The 17,747-nt window shown below is 41.0% G+C and overlaps 1 protein-coding gene across 3 annotated transcripts in view; it reads left to right on the plus strand.

Annotated features, from left to right (window-relative positions):
• Window positions 1-17,747, plus strand: part of zbbx (zinc finger, B-box domain containing) — a 155,989-nt gene that overhangs the window by 38,464 nt on the left and 99,778 nt on the right. For all 3 annotated transcript variants that reach the window (XM_072254587.1, XM_072254589.1, XM_072254588.1), the window contains one exon: window positions 17,027-17,219. In XM_072254587.1, the coding sequence (XP_072110688.1) occupies window positions 17,027-17,219 (193 nt within the window). The remainder of the gene's footprint in view (window positions 1-17,026; window positions 17,220-17,747) is intronic.

Consider the following 17,747-nt stretch of genomic DNA (forward strand, 5'->3'; position numbering starts at 1 on the left):
AACCAATGAAAATATCCATGTTTCAAAATCATTAACTTTCAAAAGCATAACCGAATATGTCAGAGAAACTTCTAGGGATTGGAAGGGAAGTATTTTAAGGGCAGTGCTGTGGTATATTAGCTTGTGAAATTTCTCAAATATGTGTTTTTTAAAAGTGAAAGTGTTGTAGATGTGCATACAGTTTAAGTTATAAACACAAGCAGATAAAGCCTAAGCTGACTCTTAAAAGTTTATTATGGATGTGGATTACAAATTACAACAGGAGACAGAAAAGGTTTGCCAGAAGGGCAATGTCATGATAACCGTCATGGATTTTAACATGAATTTGGATTGGGAAACCAGGCCAGTACTGGACCTCAAGAGAGAGAATTTGTAGAATGTCTAAGGTATGGCTTTTTAGAGCAGCTTGTTGTTGAGCCCACTACGGGATCAGCTGTGCAGGATTGGGTGTTGTGCAATGATCCGGAGGTGATAAGAGAGTGTAAGCTTAATGAACCCTTAGGTAACAGTGATCACAGTATGATTCAGTTCACTTTGAAATTTTAGAAGGAGGAACTAAATTACAATGTGTTGGTATATCAGTGGAATAAAGCCAATTACAATGGCATGAGAGGGGAATTGGCCAAAGTTGACTAGAAAGGGACACTAGCAGGAAGGACAGCAGAGCAGCAATTGCTGGAGTTTCTGTGAAAAATAAGGGAATTGCAAGACAGATATATTCCAATTAAGAAGAAATTTTTGAATGGAAGAAGGACACTACCGTGGCTGACAAGTGAAGTCAGAGCCAAAGTAAAAGCAAAAGAGAAGTCAAAGCTAGTGGGAAGATAGAGGATTGGGAAGCTTTTAAAAATTTGCAGAAGGAAACTAAGAAGGTAATTAGGAAGTAAAAGATGAATTATGAAAGGAAGCTGGCGATTAATATCAAAGAAGATACTGAAGGTTTTTTAAAGTATATAAATGGTAAAAGAGAGTTGAGGGTAGATATAGGACCAATAGAAAATGACGCTAGAGATATTGTAACAAGAGACGCAGGGTTGGCAGAGGAACTGAATGCGTATCTTGCGTTAGTCTTCACAGTGGAAGACATCTGCAGTATACTGGACATTCAAGAGTGTCAGAGAAGTGAAGTATATGCAGTGAAAATTACGACTGAGAAGGTGCTCAGGAAGCTTAATGGTGTGAGGGTGGATAAATCACCTGGACCTGATGGAATGCACCCTCGGGTTCTGAAGGAAGTAGCTGGAGAGATTACGGAGGCATTAACAATGATCTTTCAAGAATCGATAGATTCTAGCATTGTACCAGATGACTGGAAAATTGCAAATATTACTCTGCTATTTAAGAAGGGTGGGAGACAGCAAAAGTTGTGGAATCGATTGTAGTGGCCTGAAAGAAGAATGGAAAGGTACAGATGTGTGTGGACAATAGGACTCTGAACAGGCGTACCATCCCTGACCAGTATACTGTCCCGAGGATTGAAGATGCACTGGCCTGCCTGAGTGGTGCGAAGTGGTTCAGTGTGCTGGACTTGAGGAGTGGATATTACCAGATCGCCATGAGTGAGGCCGATAAAGAGAAAACGGCATTTATAGTCCTCTGGGATTTTTCCAGTTTGAAAGGATGCCCCAGGGCATCTTAGGAGCTCCTGCAACCTTCCAGCGGGACATGGAGAAGACGGTGGGGGATATGAACTTGCTTGAGGTATTGTCTATCTGTATTTGGATCCACCTTGGAAGAACATGAAGCAACACTGCTGAAAGTGCTGGGCCACCTGAAAGCTGAAGGGTTAAAACTTTCCCTGGACAAGTGCCAGTTCTGCCAAACGTCTGTTAGCTATGTTGGGCACATAGTCTTACTGAATGGGGTAGGTACAGACCCAGCTAAGATTGAGGCGGTTACCACTTGGCCAAGACCCCAGACTATGAGCGCTCTGCGCTTGTTCCTTGGGTTCTGTGGTTACTATTGGAGGTTTGTGAAAGGCTACGCAAAAGTGAGTCACCCTTTGAATCAGCTTCTGTGCGGTTACCCTCCCTTGGGGAAAAAGTTGTGGGAGGGGGAGGACAGGAGGGTGGGGAGTACCTTAGCCCGTCGGAGCCCTTTGGACCGAGGTGGGATGCAAAAATGTGAGGAGGCCTTTCAGTCGCTGAAGGAGCTGCTGACCCAGGCACTGGTGCTGGCTTTTGCCAGCGTGGGACTGTTTTTCTTGGAGGGCAACAGACTCCAGCTGACAAATGCAACGGGCCTCAGCCTGGTGCCCTGATCTTGATAAAGGACACCCCCTAAACCCTGTCGGCTGGTATTCGTGTGCAGTACATACGGGTCGTCCTCCAAGAAAAACAGTCTCCCGCACGTTGGAATTTCTCGCGTTAAAATGGGAGGTGGTGGATAAGCTGAGTGACTACCTCTATGGGGCCAAGTTTGAGGCGAGGACGGACAACATGCCCCTAACTTATATCCTGACCTCGGTGAAACTGGTTGCCACAGGCCATTTGTGGTTTACGGCGTTGTCTGCCTATGATTTCAGCCTGAAGTACTGGCCGGGAAGCAGGAACATTGATGCTGATGCTTTGTCCTGACGGGTGCACGAGGGACTGGACAGGGACGAGGAGTAGGAGAGCATTCCTGCTCCGGGGTTGAAAACCCTGTGTCAGTTTGCCATCACCTTGAAGACAGAGGAAAAGGAGGGGCAGGAGTGAGCAGTGGATCAACTGGGGGCTTCTGATGACGCCATCCCCCAAGTTTATTGTAACCTGACTGCTCTGAAGACAAATCAGCTGCCGGAATTGAGTTCTGGGGAAGTGGCTGCTGCTCAGCAAGATGACCCGGGCATTGGTACCATTTGGGCAGCGCTCGAAAAGGGAGACATGGCTCAGGCAGAAAGGATGAAACATGTGTCGGTGCCTCCATTACTATGAGAATGGCCTCGGTTGGAGTTGAAGAACCAGATCTTATACCAGGTCACATCACCCCCAGACCGACCCCGGCTTTGCTAGCTGGTTCTACCCGAGAATTATCGGAGGGTGGCATTGAAATCACTTCATGGTGATTCTGGACATTTGAGGGTGGAAAAGACCTATGGATTGCTCAGAGACTGGTTTTTCTGGACCCGAATGAAGTTGGAGGTTGAAGAATACTGCAAGTCTTACATTGGATGCATATATCCCTTGTCCCACCTTCAGAGTGTGAGGCCTCTGGACCTAGTGTGTATGGATTTCCTGTCAATAGAACCCGATGCCAGCAACACAGCGCATGTCGTAGTCATCATGGGTCACTACACGAGATATGCTCAGGCTTTTCCTACCAAGCACCAGAGGGCGTCTACAGTGGCAAAGGTGTTATGGGAGAAGTATTTCATTTATTATGGTCTTCCCAGGTGAATACACAGTGATCAGGGACGGGATTTCAAGAGCAGACTCATCTGTGAGTTACTGGGCATGCTTGGAGTCGCGAAGTCGCGGATCACGCCCTATCACCTGTAGGGCGATCCCCAGCCAGAGAGGTTTAACCAGACCTTGCTAGGCATGCTTAGGACCCTGGAGATCAGCAAGAAGAGTAGGTGGAGTCAACATATTGGGCATCTGGTTCACAGTTATAATCGTACGCGAAATGAAGCTACTTGGTACTCGCCATATTATCTGATGTTTGGGCGCAAGGCAAGGTTGCCCATTGACCTTTGTTTTGGGACTGACGAGTGTGACTTACCACCGAAGACTTATCTGAAGTATGTGTCTGACATGAGAAGAGAGTTGAAAAAGGCTTATGAATTACAAATGTAGCTGGGGTCGAGGCTGCCCAGCAGAATCAAGGGAATAAGAGGAGGTATGATCAAAAGGTGAGGTTATCCCAACTCTTGCCGGGAAACTGAGTCCTCATAAAGAATTTAGGGCTACCTGGGAAGCATAAGTTAGCTGACTGCTGGGCGGCTACGCCCTATGTGGTGGAGAGTCAGATGCCAAACCTACCAGTTTTCTGGGTGAAACCAAAGGATGGGAATGGGCCTGTCAAGATTCTCCATCAGAACCACCTGTTGCCTCTGGGACAAGAGGAACAGCTAGACCCAGAGCCCAACTTGGAGCCTACACCTAGTGAGAAGACTCTTTGGAAATGCAGGGGAACTACTGGGCCCTCAACAGGTGAGGTTAGGCCGGCCCCCACCCCTGAGAGGGATATTGATTCAGAAGATGAGGACCTGGATGTGTGGTATATGCTGCCTTTTGCTAACTCCCCAGTGATAGAGGAAGAGACTTCCCAACCCTTTTCCTGCTGAGTCAGGTGAAGTGGGGGGGGGGCTATCTGTGGGCAGCCTGGGTTACAGCAGGACCCTGAAGGAGAGGAAGTGAGGTACAGAGGGTTCCGAGTTGCAGGGGGGCACGAGTGACAGGTTGGGGGAGGACTCACCAGGTAGACCCGAAGTATCCCCTGTAGAGTCTGAGCCTGGAGAGTTAGGTGAGGAGGTACGGAGGTCTCAGAGAATTAGGAGACCACCGGATAGGTTGGCTTATGTAGTGCCGGGGGAACAGGGCGTGATCTCTACCGTTTTGGGGAGCTATATCACTACCTTTTGCACCTGGATTGGGCTTTGTGTTTTGCAGGAAGGGTTGGTGAATTATCTCAACGTCATGAGGACATGACTAAATTTGGTGGGGGGAAGAGTGTAACATGCTGTACTGGCTTCTCTGTAATGTTTCACTGCTAAGGCTAATGAAATTGCTTCACTGTAATGTTCACTGCTGAGGTAACGGTTTCTCTGTAGCAGCAATGTTTGGGTTATGGCTGGAGATAACAGGACTGTGGTCTTCATGTTAGTCAATCCGGATTTTGTTGCCCTGTCTTGTGCATCTGGAAGGAGTTTTCTCGCGGGCTTTTGCTGGGGAGAGATGAGGAGAGAAGACGTGAATAGAGAGATTTGGTAGACCGCCAGACAGGGTGGACTCGGAGCGAGGGTCCAAAGGGCAGCGACGATTGGAGGAGGTCGATAGTGAACGATTGGCTTATCAGTGAGCTCCAACTTTGTGCAACAGACTGTTTAATAAGATTGGGGCCTTTTTTACCTTTTATTTCGTTTCTCTACTAACCATATAGTTAAAGTAAGAATTATAAAGCTTAATTGTTTAATCGCTTATTGTGTACTGTTTGCTATTTTGGGGTACTGATTTGTAACAGGGGACACATCGCGCAGCATTCACCCAAACAAGATTTCCTAAGTTTGGCCAGGCCGGGGGTTATCACCCCCTATATTAAGTTGCTAGCCAAAGCGAAAGTTACACAATGTTTTGATGTACATGTCACAATTAAAGTTAACCTTTCTTCTTTAAATGTTTTATATGGAGCAACTCATGTTGTATAGAATAACCACACCTCAGCTTTATATAAAAGTTATTCCAACTGTCACTCCCACTCCTTTCCCACGTAAACATCCTGTAATTGAGAGAAACAGAAATAACACAAAAGCTTCAACTATTATCAGATTTTTCCATTTTTAGACCTAATTTCAATCATTATCCATCTATAACATGCCCTTTCTATCACCATGGGATCCAAGGCAAAATCCAAATTGACGCCAACGTTGACTTTGCAATAGGAAAAAGAGAATGATGGTGGAGGATAGCCCTTATGATGAGAAACCCATGATTAGTGCTAAGACCTTTTCTGTTAGTCAAATTCATTAATGACTTGAATATCAGGTAGGAAATTTGCAGATTGAGTTTGAGTTCTATAAAACTCTGGTTGGACTATGCCTGGAGTATTGTTCAGTTCTGGTTGCTTCATTATAGTAAGGATTTGAAAACTTTAGAGAGGGTGCAGAGGAGATTTACCAGAAATCTGTTTGGTTTGGAGAGCATCTCTCATGAGGATAGGTTTCGTGAGCTAGGGCTTTTCTCTTAGGAGCAAAAGAGAATGAGAGAGGATGACTTGATAGAGATGTACAAGAGGACAAGAGACATAGATAAGAGTGGACAGCCAGTGACTTGTTCCAGGGTGGAAAAGGCTAATATGGGGGTGGGGTGGGGTATTCTTTTAAGCTGTTTGGAGGAATGTATAAGGTGGATGTCAGAGGTAGATTTTTGTTTTGCACAGTATAGTAAATACATGGAACATGCCAGGGTGGTGGTAGAGACAATTACATTAGGGACATTTACAAGACTCTCATATAGGCACACAGATGAAAGAACAATGGAGGGCTATGTGGCAGTGAAGAGTTAGATTGATTTAGAAGCAGATTAAGTGCTCGGCACAACATCGTAAATATTCTATGTTCTATGACATGAAATTGATGGTGGTGTTGATAGTGATAAGAATAATCTTAGGTTACAGAATAGTTTGTAAATTGAAAATAGAATTGGCAGGTATAATTTAATCCAGATAATTGTGAGGTGATGCATTTTAGGGGCCTGATAAGGGTAGGACACACACTGTGATGGATTCTGATGTTTTTGATCCAAGGTTCTTTAAGAAGTCAAGAATGAAGTACAAAACTGGTGCTTCACGATTGTTTTATCAAGAGTTGACAGAACAGAGGAAAACTGAAAGGGCAGTGATAGAGAAGGCTATGCAAAGAGAGTGACAAAAGAATAAAGGTAGCACCTCGCATAAACTATTTTTATACTACAGAGATTCCATTCAAAATTCCATTCAAATTTGTAGATAAGAGGCTGTGGCTCAAAAGAGGGGAGCCATGGAGTCATAAGTAGCTAGCCATCTGGACACAAGCTGGGATCTGATCATCCCTGGCTGGGTCACCTGGAGGAGGTTGTATGATGTTGAAAGACCTGAAACACCCGATGATTCCAGGAACATCACTGAAGATGTGTCCAGAAGCATCAATAGATGTATGTACACAGATACTACAGAGATTAAGAAAAGTTCCATTTAAATTTGTAGATAAGAGAATACCAATAGAAAGTACGTAGTCAAATACTGCAGTATTATATTAACCAATGAGAAAACACTTCATTCACTTAATGCAGAGGAGGTGACAAACAGTCTAATCTAAGAATTAAACAGTCGGATCCAACAACTGTGACTAGTAGAGTTCTAAAGGACATACAGATCTCTAAAGTATAGGTAGATAAGATTGTGAACAAAGCATTTAGGATGCTGGCATTCATCAGCCCAGCGACTGCATATAAGAACATGGAGTCATGGTACAATTTTAAGAACCTTTTATTAGGCAACAATTGGTGCACTGTGTGCAGTTTTAGGTTACATACTATATAAATGTGAATGTGTCAGAGAGGGTACAGAGGAGATTTGCCACCATGTTCCCTGAGATCAAATATTTCAACTATAAGGAGAGAGAGGATAGGCATTGCATGTTTTTTCTTCGAATAGAATAGGCTGGGGGTGGGGACCTGATACAGGAAAATAAAATAATGATGTGAATAGATAGGATGAATAGTATAAATGTTTTCCCATACCTGAAGTGCCCAAGACCAGAGAGCATAAGTTTAACATGATGAGTAAGAGGATTGTGGTGGATATTAGGAAACATCCTTTCAGTAGGATGGTTGCAATGTGGAATGCAATGCCTGAGAATGTGTTTGAGGCAGGTACACATAATATTTGAAAAGTATCTGGATGAATATCATTGTGCAGATGACTCTAGACCAAGTGTTGGTAATTGAGTGCATACTATCTCTTCTTTCAGTTCGTCCTAACAAAGGGTCTTGACCCAAAATGTCGACTGTACCTCTTCCTATAGATGCTGCCTGGCCTGCTGCGTTCACCAGCATTTTTTATGTGTGTTAATTGAGTGCTTGATAGTCTTTATTAACAAGATGGGCAGAAGGGCCTGTTTCTGTGCTGTAGACTTGATGATTCTTTTTGACCTCTTTGTTTTAACTTTTTTGTCCAACTCCCAACAAGATTTCCCAGAATATTATTGCTGCTACATTTTAGTGGCGTTCACTTGGCATAAAATGAAAAGCAAAAGCACTAGAGATGTTAGAAATCTTAAAGCCAAAGATACTGGGAATGCTTAGCAGGTTAGGTGGTATCTATGGGGAGAGCAACAGGGTTAACATTTAAGGTCAATGATCTTTATCAGAGTTAGGAAAAACTCCCCAAGTTACAACGAAGTGGAGAAAACAAAAGGAATCTCTGTGATTCGGTGAAGACTAATGGGCTGCATGTCACAAGTGGCGGTGGAAGTAGCTGAGTGAGGGAGGTTAAAACTTGTTAATTGTAGCTGTCTGGAAATAAATAGAATGAAATGAATCAGGACTGAGAAGATAGGAAAAGAAAGGCAATGCTGGAAATGTGAGATATAAATCACTGCAATGCTGGAAATGTAAACTAACAGAGAATGTTGGAATTACCCAGCAGTCAGACAACATTAGTCAAGAAAGGAAAAACAGATTTAACATGACAGTCTAATGACATTTCTTTAGAACTGGACTAATAAAGACTAGAAAGGCTCATGATCTGAATTTGTGAATTTTGCTGCTGTGTCCTAGGAGCTGTTAGATTGTGAGCTGGAAGATGCTTAGGTTGTGCTTCTTTGATATAGTTAGATGACCAAGACAGAAATCAGAGTGCGGGTGTGATGGAAAATTGAAGCTTGATTGTATCTCATAGTTCCAGTGGTTTTTTTCTATCTTTGCTTTCATGTACACAAGAAATAGGAAATAGGAGCAGGAGTAGGCCATCTGGCCTGTCGAGCCTGCTCCGCCATTCAATAAAATCATGGCTGATCTGGCCATGGACTCATCTCCACCTACCTGCCTTTTCCCTTAATTCCCCTTCTATGCAAAAATCTATTTAACCTTGTCTTAAATATATTTATTGAGGTAGCCTCCACTGCTTCATCGGGCAGAGAATTCCACAGATTCACCACTCTCTGGGAAAAGTAGTTCCTCCTCATCTCCATCCTAAATCTACTCCCCCGAATCTTGAAGCTGTGGTTCCTGGTTATAGTCTCACCTACCAGTGGAAACCATTTTCCTGTCTCCATCTTATCTATCCCTTTCATAATTTTATATGTTTCTATAAGATCTCTCATTCTTCTGAATTCCAGCAAGTACAGTCACAGGCAACTCAATCTCTTCTCATAGTCTAATCCCCTCATCTCTGAGATCAACCTGGTGAACCTACTCTGCACCGCCTCCAAAGCCAGTATACCGTTGCTCAAATCAGGAGACCAGAACTGCATGCAGTGGTTCAGGTGCGACCTCACCAGTACCCTGAAAAGTTGCAGCATAACCGTCCTGTTCTTAAATTCAGGTCCTCTAGCAATGAAGACCAACATTACATTTGCCTTCTTGATAGCCTGCTGCACCTGTAAACCAACCTTTTGTGATTCATACACAAGCATATCCAAGTCCCGCTGCATAGCAGCATGCTGCAATTTTTTACCATTTAAATAATAATCTGATCTTTCATTTTTCCTTCCAAAGTGGATGACATTGCATGTATCAACATCGTACTCCATCTGCCAAACCCTTGCCTACTCACTTAACCTATCTATATCTCTCTGCATTGTATTTTCTGAACAATTTGCTTTTCCACTCAATTTAGTATCATCAGCAAACTAAGATACATTACACTCGGTCCCTTCAGTTTTCATCTCCTCCTGACTCACCCTCTGTGATTAAACCAGCCAACCATGCTGCCTTCTGATTAATTTAGCCGCTCTTGATCTCTGCCTCATCAAAGACATACAATACCTGCTATTTTCTTTAAACCCCATCTTGTGTGTAACATAATAACATTTTTGATTTTTTTGACTTAAAAAAATTAGATTTTTAAAAATATTTTCTATGTTCTGATGAAATGCTATCAACCTAAAATGTCCTTGCTTCTCTTTCTGAAAAACTAGCTGACCCCCTAAATATTTCCAGTATTTCTTGTTTCCGTTTTTGTATAAAATAAAAAAAACGGTGCAGACAGGTACGGTTGCAACATTTAAGAATCTTCCAGATGAACATAAGAATCGTTATTCCATGGTACGCTCTGGTATTAATCCCATAGGTACACATGGTGGGTTGAGGGACCTGCTTCTCTACCTAAGTTACTGCCCTTTCTGTATTAAAGCAGGTGACACATACAATAAGCCTAACACTGTAACATATGTTAAAGTATTTCACAAGACCATTATCAGCCAAAATTAAGTTTCACCTATAAGAATGTTTGGACAAGTGATTAAAAACTCCTTGACCAAGTAAGGAGGTAGGCTTTAAGTTTTAGAGGGGGACAAAGGAGGAAGAAAGTGAGAAGTAGTTAAGGAATTCCATTGCGTAGATTCTAGCTAGCTGACAATTTTTAGTGTAATTCAGCACTACACATCAGAAAATGAGATTACATTACTGACTATATGAGCTAAGGCATGACCATATTTCAATAAAATCTCAGGAATTTTATTCTAACAGCATTTCCTATTTCCTACTCTTCTCTCCTTTCCGCAAGTACACTTCAAGCTACAGGGTTTTAAAGAAGAATATTCCACAACATCACTCATAATTTCAGACTCCTCCAATTATTCTCACTCCTTCCCTCACCCACACATTAAAACTATTCTATTCTTGCATTCTCGAGAATTTCTATTCAGTTTGCATTGGCATCAGTAGCCCAGTAGGAGGAGGTAACCGCTTAGGGAATGCATTTTCAATATTAGTTTTCCAAATGGTTGCACTGTTTCATCAATATATTTACTACAACATGCATACAGTTGGTAAGAGTTTTTTTAATCGCGGTCAAAAGCAGTGAAGGAGGTTCTTCAGCCCACCTAAATTTATGCTGTCCATTAAACACCTATTTACACCAATCCCTTTTTAAAATTTTCCCCATGATCTCAGCAACTTTCCCCAGAACATATCACTTACTTTTGCACATGGGGCATTTATAATAACCAACCTTGCATTCCTTTGGGATGTAGGAGGAAACAGAAGCACCTAGAAAAAGTCCTGTGCAGTCATAGGGAGAGTGCAAACTGTACACTGACATGCCACCAGAGGTCAGGATTGAGCTACAGTAGGTTGTTAAGAGCTGTGACATAATATCTTCACCAGCTGTGACATTGTGTTATCTTTTGGAATAATCTTGGAAATATTTAACATAGAAGGATACCTTATTACCTTTCCATCCATCCCCTTCTAATGCTTTGCTAATGATGCTATAACACCTGTGGATGAGAAAATCAGACCATCAACTTCTTGCACTACCATTATACTGGGTATGCCTGATATTTTATTATAGGACAATGTCAGCTCCTCTTTTAATTTTCAAAAATTATATTAAATATTTCTCTGGTAGATCCAGTTGGCCTGCTTTTGGATTTTCTCAACTGTGGCTATTTGAACTATTCTCAGCATTTTAGGACAAATTATTTAAGCTGGGTGTTTTTGTAAGGTTATTTAGAATCAAGTATATTGTATGAAGCTTACACTTTCACAGAAGGAGGGAACTTTAAGCTTTATTACAAGCTGTAGGAGCTCCTCAGGCAGAATCTGGAAATGCTACAAAACTGTTTGCAGCTGTGAAGCTAATGAAGTCCTTAATTTTTTATGGCATGTTCCTTCCAGGCAGTAGCAGGAGGCACCAGTCCAATAGCCTTACACAGATGTTTAAAAATTAAGTTGCAGATACCATATTTGCCAGCAGCAATATCTTCATGTCTTTCATATGGAAAGGACCCAGCAGTTTAAGCAAGGAGAGAACTTCTGCTGTAATGTGACTCTGGTTGCTCCATTTGAGGACTGGTTTGATTTAGTTAACTGGCAGAGGTTCTAGATCAGTGTTTCCCAACCTTTTTTAGCCCAATGCGTCTGCCCCAAAGCATATTCATACTTCCCAAACCCATTTAGGCACAATATACTTTCCGGCACCCTCACAGTGTAAAAACATGTCTACCATATGCTAACATAAGAAAAATGATTCTGCTTTAAACTTTTATTAGTCTTTAAATGCATCTTACACAGTACTGTGCACTGTATAGCAGCTTCGATATCAATGTGATCTGTGAGCGTGATGGCTTTTAGCAAGAGTTGAAATATCTGGTTCAAGTTGTGACAGCAAAAGCCTTAAGTCCCAGGTGTAACAATGTTCAAGCTGTTTCTGTTTTTTCTGAGTATGTAGTTCACTGCGCTGCAGCCTCCTTCAAAAAGGCACAAGAATGGAAATGCAATGAAGAACAGTTTGGCTCTTCTTCAAAGACCAAAAAACTTTGTATGACAGTGTAGCCACATACCACAGAAGCTGACATTTTGTAAAGCATGTTTTGCTTCTTCATCATTCTGAATTTAGTAATTTCTTCTAGCAGCCACTCTTCCTGTTCTTCCACCTTGCAAAGAAATGGGTTAATTACCCAGTCCAGATTTTCCATGAATTGATTCTGAAAATCCTTCTTCAGTGACTGCAACTGTAAGCAGTACTCTTGCAAATCACTGTCTGTGAAAGAGAGTGCTGTACTTTCCAAGTAGGGAATCTGTGAGAACATTCTTAACCCAATGTTTTGCTTATATATTTCCATTTTATCGATAAAAGTGGACTGCACTTTTTACCTGGATTAAATTGAAGTTCTCACCCTGCAGTTCATATTTTGAATGCCGATTTTTGTCAGCTAGGTATGCCATATCTCCATGTTGAAGTTCAATTTTGTTTCCCAAGCTCTTATTGACTTTGAGCAAAAATTTAACCCCCAGTGTCAAAAATATCAAAGAAACATTTTAAGCAGCAGCCTTTTGATAGGCAACATGTGTCAGTGTGAAGAAGCAAGCATTCAAACTCTTCATCGTTATCTTGGCATAGCTGGTGAAATATTTTGGTATATAATGGATGAGCATTTATTTTGTTGGTAGCAGATATTACAGGAGTCATGCTTGAAAAAATTCTCTGGGTGAGCCTTTTGGCTTTGAAATATTGATGATGACTTACACAATGGATTGCAAACAGAGGTGGAATTTCTTTTTTCATAAATGCCACTAAACTAGCATGGTGACCAGTCATATATGGTGTTCTATAAGTTGCACAAGAAATCTTGTTTCTAATTGGAATACTTTTATCCTCAATATAAATTTTGAATTAATCATAGATTGACTCTCTATTGATATTTGTTTTTAACTTTTTACAAAAGAGAATCTCTTCATAAACCTTTCCACTTTTGATAAGCCATGCATATGCCATTAGCAATGCCTCATTGTCTTGTACAGTTGACTCATCCAGTTGTATTCCAAATTCTGATTTTTGTAGCTTTGTGCATAGTTGATACTAAATATCTTCACTCATTTCGTCAGTATGACAAACTACAGGGTTATTACTCAGAGGAATTGATTTTAAGATACTGGTACCATTTTGCGAACAGTGGTGAGCATTTCTGGTACAGAAGGCATTATTAATCTTTCACGAATTGAATGAGATTTTCCACACATTGCTATCATTTTGGAAATATTGTAAGATGTAATGAGACCATCATCAAGGTCATTTTTAATTTTCTTGGCAAATGACTTGAGTGTACAACACTCTTCAAATGCTTCTTTCATCTTCTGGAACTGAGTAATACCATAAGTAGCCTTTTCAGGGTGTCTTCTATGGAAGTGTTCCTTCAATCTTGATGGTTTCATGGCTTTATTAGACAGTACAATATTACAAGCAAGACATATGGGGCATCGCTGATCTAATGGGAACGGAATTAAGCTATACTCCAAGTTTGTAACATTGTATTGACGGACTTTCTGTAGTTTCTGTTTCTGTTTTTGATTAGAATTCAAGACTTCACCACCTTCAGACTCACAGAGATCACAGTGTACATATTTATCCATCATTAATCGGGATAAATTAAAATAAAATATTAACACAAACTGGGAATGGCTGTTGGATGTTGACGACGGCAGTGAATTGACATGGATGGAATGATGGTAGCAGCATGCAAAAGAATGGCGAGGTGAAGATGAAGACGATCACAACGGCAAACATTGTGTTGACAAGGATTCAGATTGGAATCTGAATGTTAGTCGGGATAGAGCTGGTGTTTGACAAGCTACCTTTATACTGTTCCAATTAGTGCGATTGACCAATCATGTAAGGTCTCATAATCCCCAAAGATGGTTCTTGACTGCACATATGAAGTCGAGGTCGCTTTGAACACCTTGGGGTCAGCAGGTTCACTGATTAGTTGTATTTCACCTTTTGGTTCTGGCCAGCATGTTTTCCATAGATCTGCAGAGAAAGTTGAGAGGGTGTAATTGACTGACCAACTGTTAAATTGCATGAGCTCATTCCGTGCTGTGAGTCAAGGGGAACTTTTGGGCACCCTGGTTGCTAATTTATGCATCCCCAATAATATCTGGTTGGTAAGGTTGTATGAGATTGCCGAATTTCAAATGCATTGTGACGTGTGCTCTCCGCCTGCAAAGCTATAGTTCTTCCTGTTTTCCAGTGCCTCGTAATTTTCTTGGAAGTTCCTTTCTACTAACGATTGGTCAGGCCATGTACCTCAAGTTAGGGTGTCCTCCCAAGAATGTTGAATGCCCCCCGACAACTTCCAATTCCCCTAATACCCCCTTAGGACATGTAACCGCCCCTGTTGGGAGTCCATTAATTGCGTGGCTTATTCCAGAATAGTGTTTCTGAATAAAGTTCTGTGATCAAGAAGATTTTGAATAAACTTTGAACATCATTGGTGTCTGGGGCATAATGCTTTTGTATTCTTCAGTAGTCATTTGTGGTTTTTTTTTGTAGATTTGGTTTAGAGCTAATCTAGAACACACCATTACATCTATAGATTGACAAATGTTGCAGCCTTACCATAGTTCATGTTGCTGTTGAACAGTCTGCAGACATGCAGAAATATTACCTCCTAAGTAGTTGAACGAGCAGCTGAAATGCCATGGTGTAGACATGCTGGAGGAGTAAAATCATTGCATGTACTTCTTTCTTCATACTTTGGTGTTCAAAAGAACAATCAACAAAAAAGTCCTCCAGAAGCACAAAGTCCCCAAAAAAGGATCTATTTGGAGGGAAATTTGGGCATATAAGACAGTGAAGAGATTGTTGGTTTCGATTGTGAACTACTTGCAGTAAAGAATACTTTTTTACTTAGCTAATTTGTAATAATTGTACTTAATAGAACAGACCCAGAACACATCCAGCTGTATAAAATTAGGCATCCTTGAGACACTGTGTATCTTCATTAAGAGAAGAAATGGATACTAGTATCTTGTGGCTTAGTATATTTCTCACTCTACCAAGCTGATGGATAACCCGAGTTACGAAGTTTACAGGGAGCAGTGTCAGATACACCTAAAAAGGTTGAGATATCAAACTAGTGAAGGTGCAACACAGGGTTACCAGTAATAAACTGAGCTTGGCAATCTCACAATCAATGGATCAGATCAAAGCTCTGTAATTCTACTGTTTCAACTTAAAAGGTCATAATTAAGTAGGACTTAACAGGAGGAGACTGAATACATTGTTACACTATAGCGAGGATGGGAGTATGCGAATGCTGAGCCAAGGCTGAAGCATTCACAACAATGTTCTGCCAAAAGTTTTAAATAAATATTTCATTCTCTCTGTTGAAGTTTTGCTTGCTAACTGAACTGTAAGCAACACCTACTCGCCTTTAATTTGCTTACTGATGTCCAGTTTGGTGTCATCTCCAGCCCTCATCACTATCATTGTTCAAACATGGATGATGGAGGAGATTTCCAGAGCTGAGGTGAAAATGACTGCCTTCAGCATCAAGGTGGCATTTAAGTATGTATGGCATTAAAAGAAAACACTCTAAAAGTTTAGTATCCAAAGGTTGTTGTTTAGGATTGTTCAGTCATCCTCCATGTCAACCTCCAACATGCCCCCCTCCACTGACTGCAGGAATTCCTCAATAGTGTCTTGTAGCCTGTCATATTCAGTTACATCATCAGTGGTCTTCCTCCAGTACAAGGTTGGAAGTGAGGGTGGTCACAAATTGTTCATTTCTTTTTACAACTCTTTAGCAAAAGAGTATGTCCAGACTGCATGCAGAAAGACCAAGCAAATATTCGGATGTAGACTGATACATGACAAGTGAACCTTCACACCACAAACAAGAGAAAATCTGCAGATGCTGGAAATCTAAGCAACACACACAAAATGCTGGAGGAACAGCAGGCCAGGCAGTAGTTATGGAAAACAGTACAGTCGATGTTTCGGGTGAGACCCTTCATCAGGACTCATGTTGATTGTACTCTTTGCCATTCACACCACAATTCATCTTCTCCAGAAACAGGGAGTCTAACCAATAGTATTGCTAAGTTCTCCATCATTAACACACAGGGGATCACCATTGAATCAATACTAAACTGAGCCAACAAGATAACTATTATGTTTACAAGAGGAACCAGAGGCTAGGTGTACTGTGATGCCTGATTTTCTTCTTGCAGCCCGCAAAGCCTTGGGCATCATCTAGAAAGTACAGGTTAGGAGCATGATGGAATGCTCTGCACTTGCTTGAATGAGTGCAGCTCTGACAATCAAGAAGCTTGACACAAAGCAGGTCACTTGATTGGTACACTATGCTCTACCCTAAATACACATTTTACATGAATCCTGTATATAATGCATTGTCGTTTCTTGGTCAGGCTACAGCAGCAGAACCTCCCACACTCATAATCTCTAACAGCGAGAAGGAGAAATACAACAGGCTCTTGGGAACACCAACTCCCTCAGAATGCTCTCCAAGTTGAATACCACCCTGAATTCAAAATGAATCACCATTCCTTCACTGTCACTGGATCTAAATTGCTGTCCAACAGCAATCTGGGGTTACCTTTATCAGAAGGACTGCAGCAACTCAAGGTGGCAACACATTACCAGCTTCTCATTTACAAGAAATGCTCAGGTTCTGAAAAATAAATGAATTAAAAAAATTCTTTCTTGGACTCATGGCTGTGCTCTTCTTTGATTATATTTGAAAAAGTATTTTGAAATTGTGAATGTTTACCATTTCTGTGTTTGGTCTATGGAAGAATTAAAAACTCATCAGAACTCTTTGTTTCAAAATAAAACAAGGCAATTTCTGTTTTCTAATTTTATAATTTGCTCTCTGCTGTAGGTTCTTACTGTACATCAAGAGGATGGTAAGTCAGCTCTAAGTGTGCAAAGCAGTGCAGAAGACCTTCATAGTGGATCATTACTAAATGGCAATTTTGATGAGGAACAGTCAGCAAGGGCATTCCAAGATGCATTGAAAGAGTGGAGGGAAAGAAAACCTATTGAAGCTCTGTTGCCACCCAAGACATTTTCAGGTACAAATCACCATAGTAATTATTTTTTCGAAGCCTGAAAATAGTTTAATTGAAATAGAACCTGGTAGTGTGATTTCTGTAACTCATATAAAATAACTTGTTCTATTAAAAAGTCTGAAAAGTATATAAATTTTATCAATATCTCAAACTTGGAAATGAAAACAATATTTAAGTAAATACAGAACTGGAACCAAGAATCAGGAAAAGGTATATATTAAGTCATAGTGTATAATTTGCAGGTGGATCTCTTAGCTACAGCTGCCTTTGCACAATCTCTTCAGTTTCTCTGTGACTTTTCTTTTCAAATAATTATATTTTTTCTGTCACAGAAAGTCTGCTGTATTGCTTTGCTGCTATTCATTAACCCTGTCCCAGCAGTTTTGATGTAGACCTCAAGTGAAAAGTGTTGAAAATGTGATTATATTACATCTCTTGTCCAACACCCCTTCACTTCAAATATTGGTGCATCTGCAAGTGTATTTTCAATTATTTACCTGCTTTAAGGGTCCAGTTCTCAGACACAGTGCA

Source organism: Mobula birostris, chromosome 4, assembly GCF_030028105.1.
Source record: "Mobula birostris isolate sMobBir1 chromosome 4, sMobBir1.hap1, whole genome shotgun sequence".
In the NCBI taxonomy this organism is placed as follows: Eukaryota; Metazoa; Chordata; class Chondrichthyes; order Myliobatiformes; family Myliobatidae; genus Mobula; species Mobula birostris.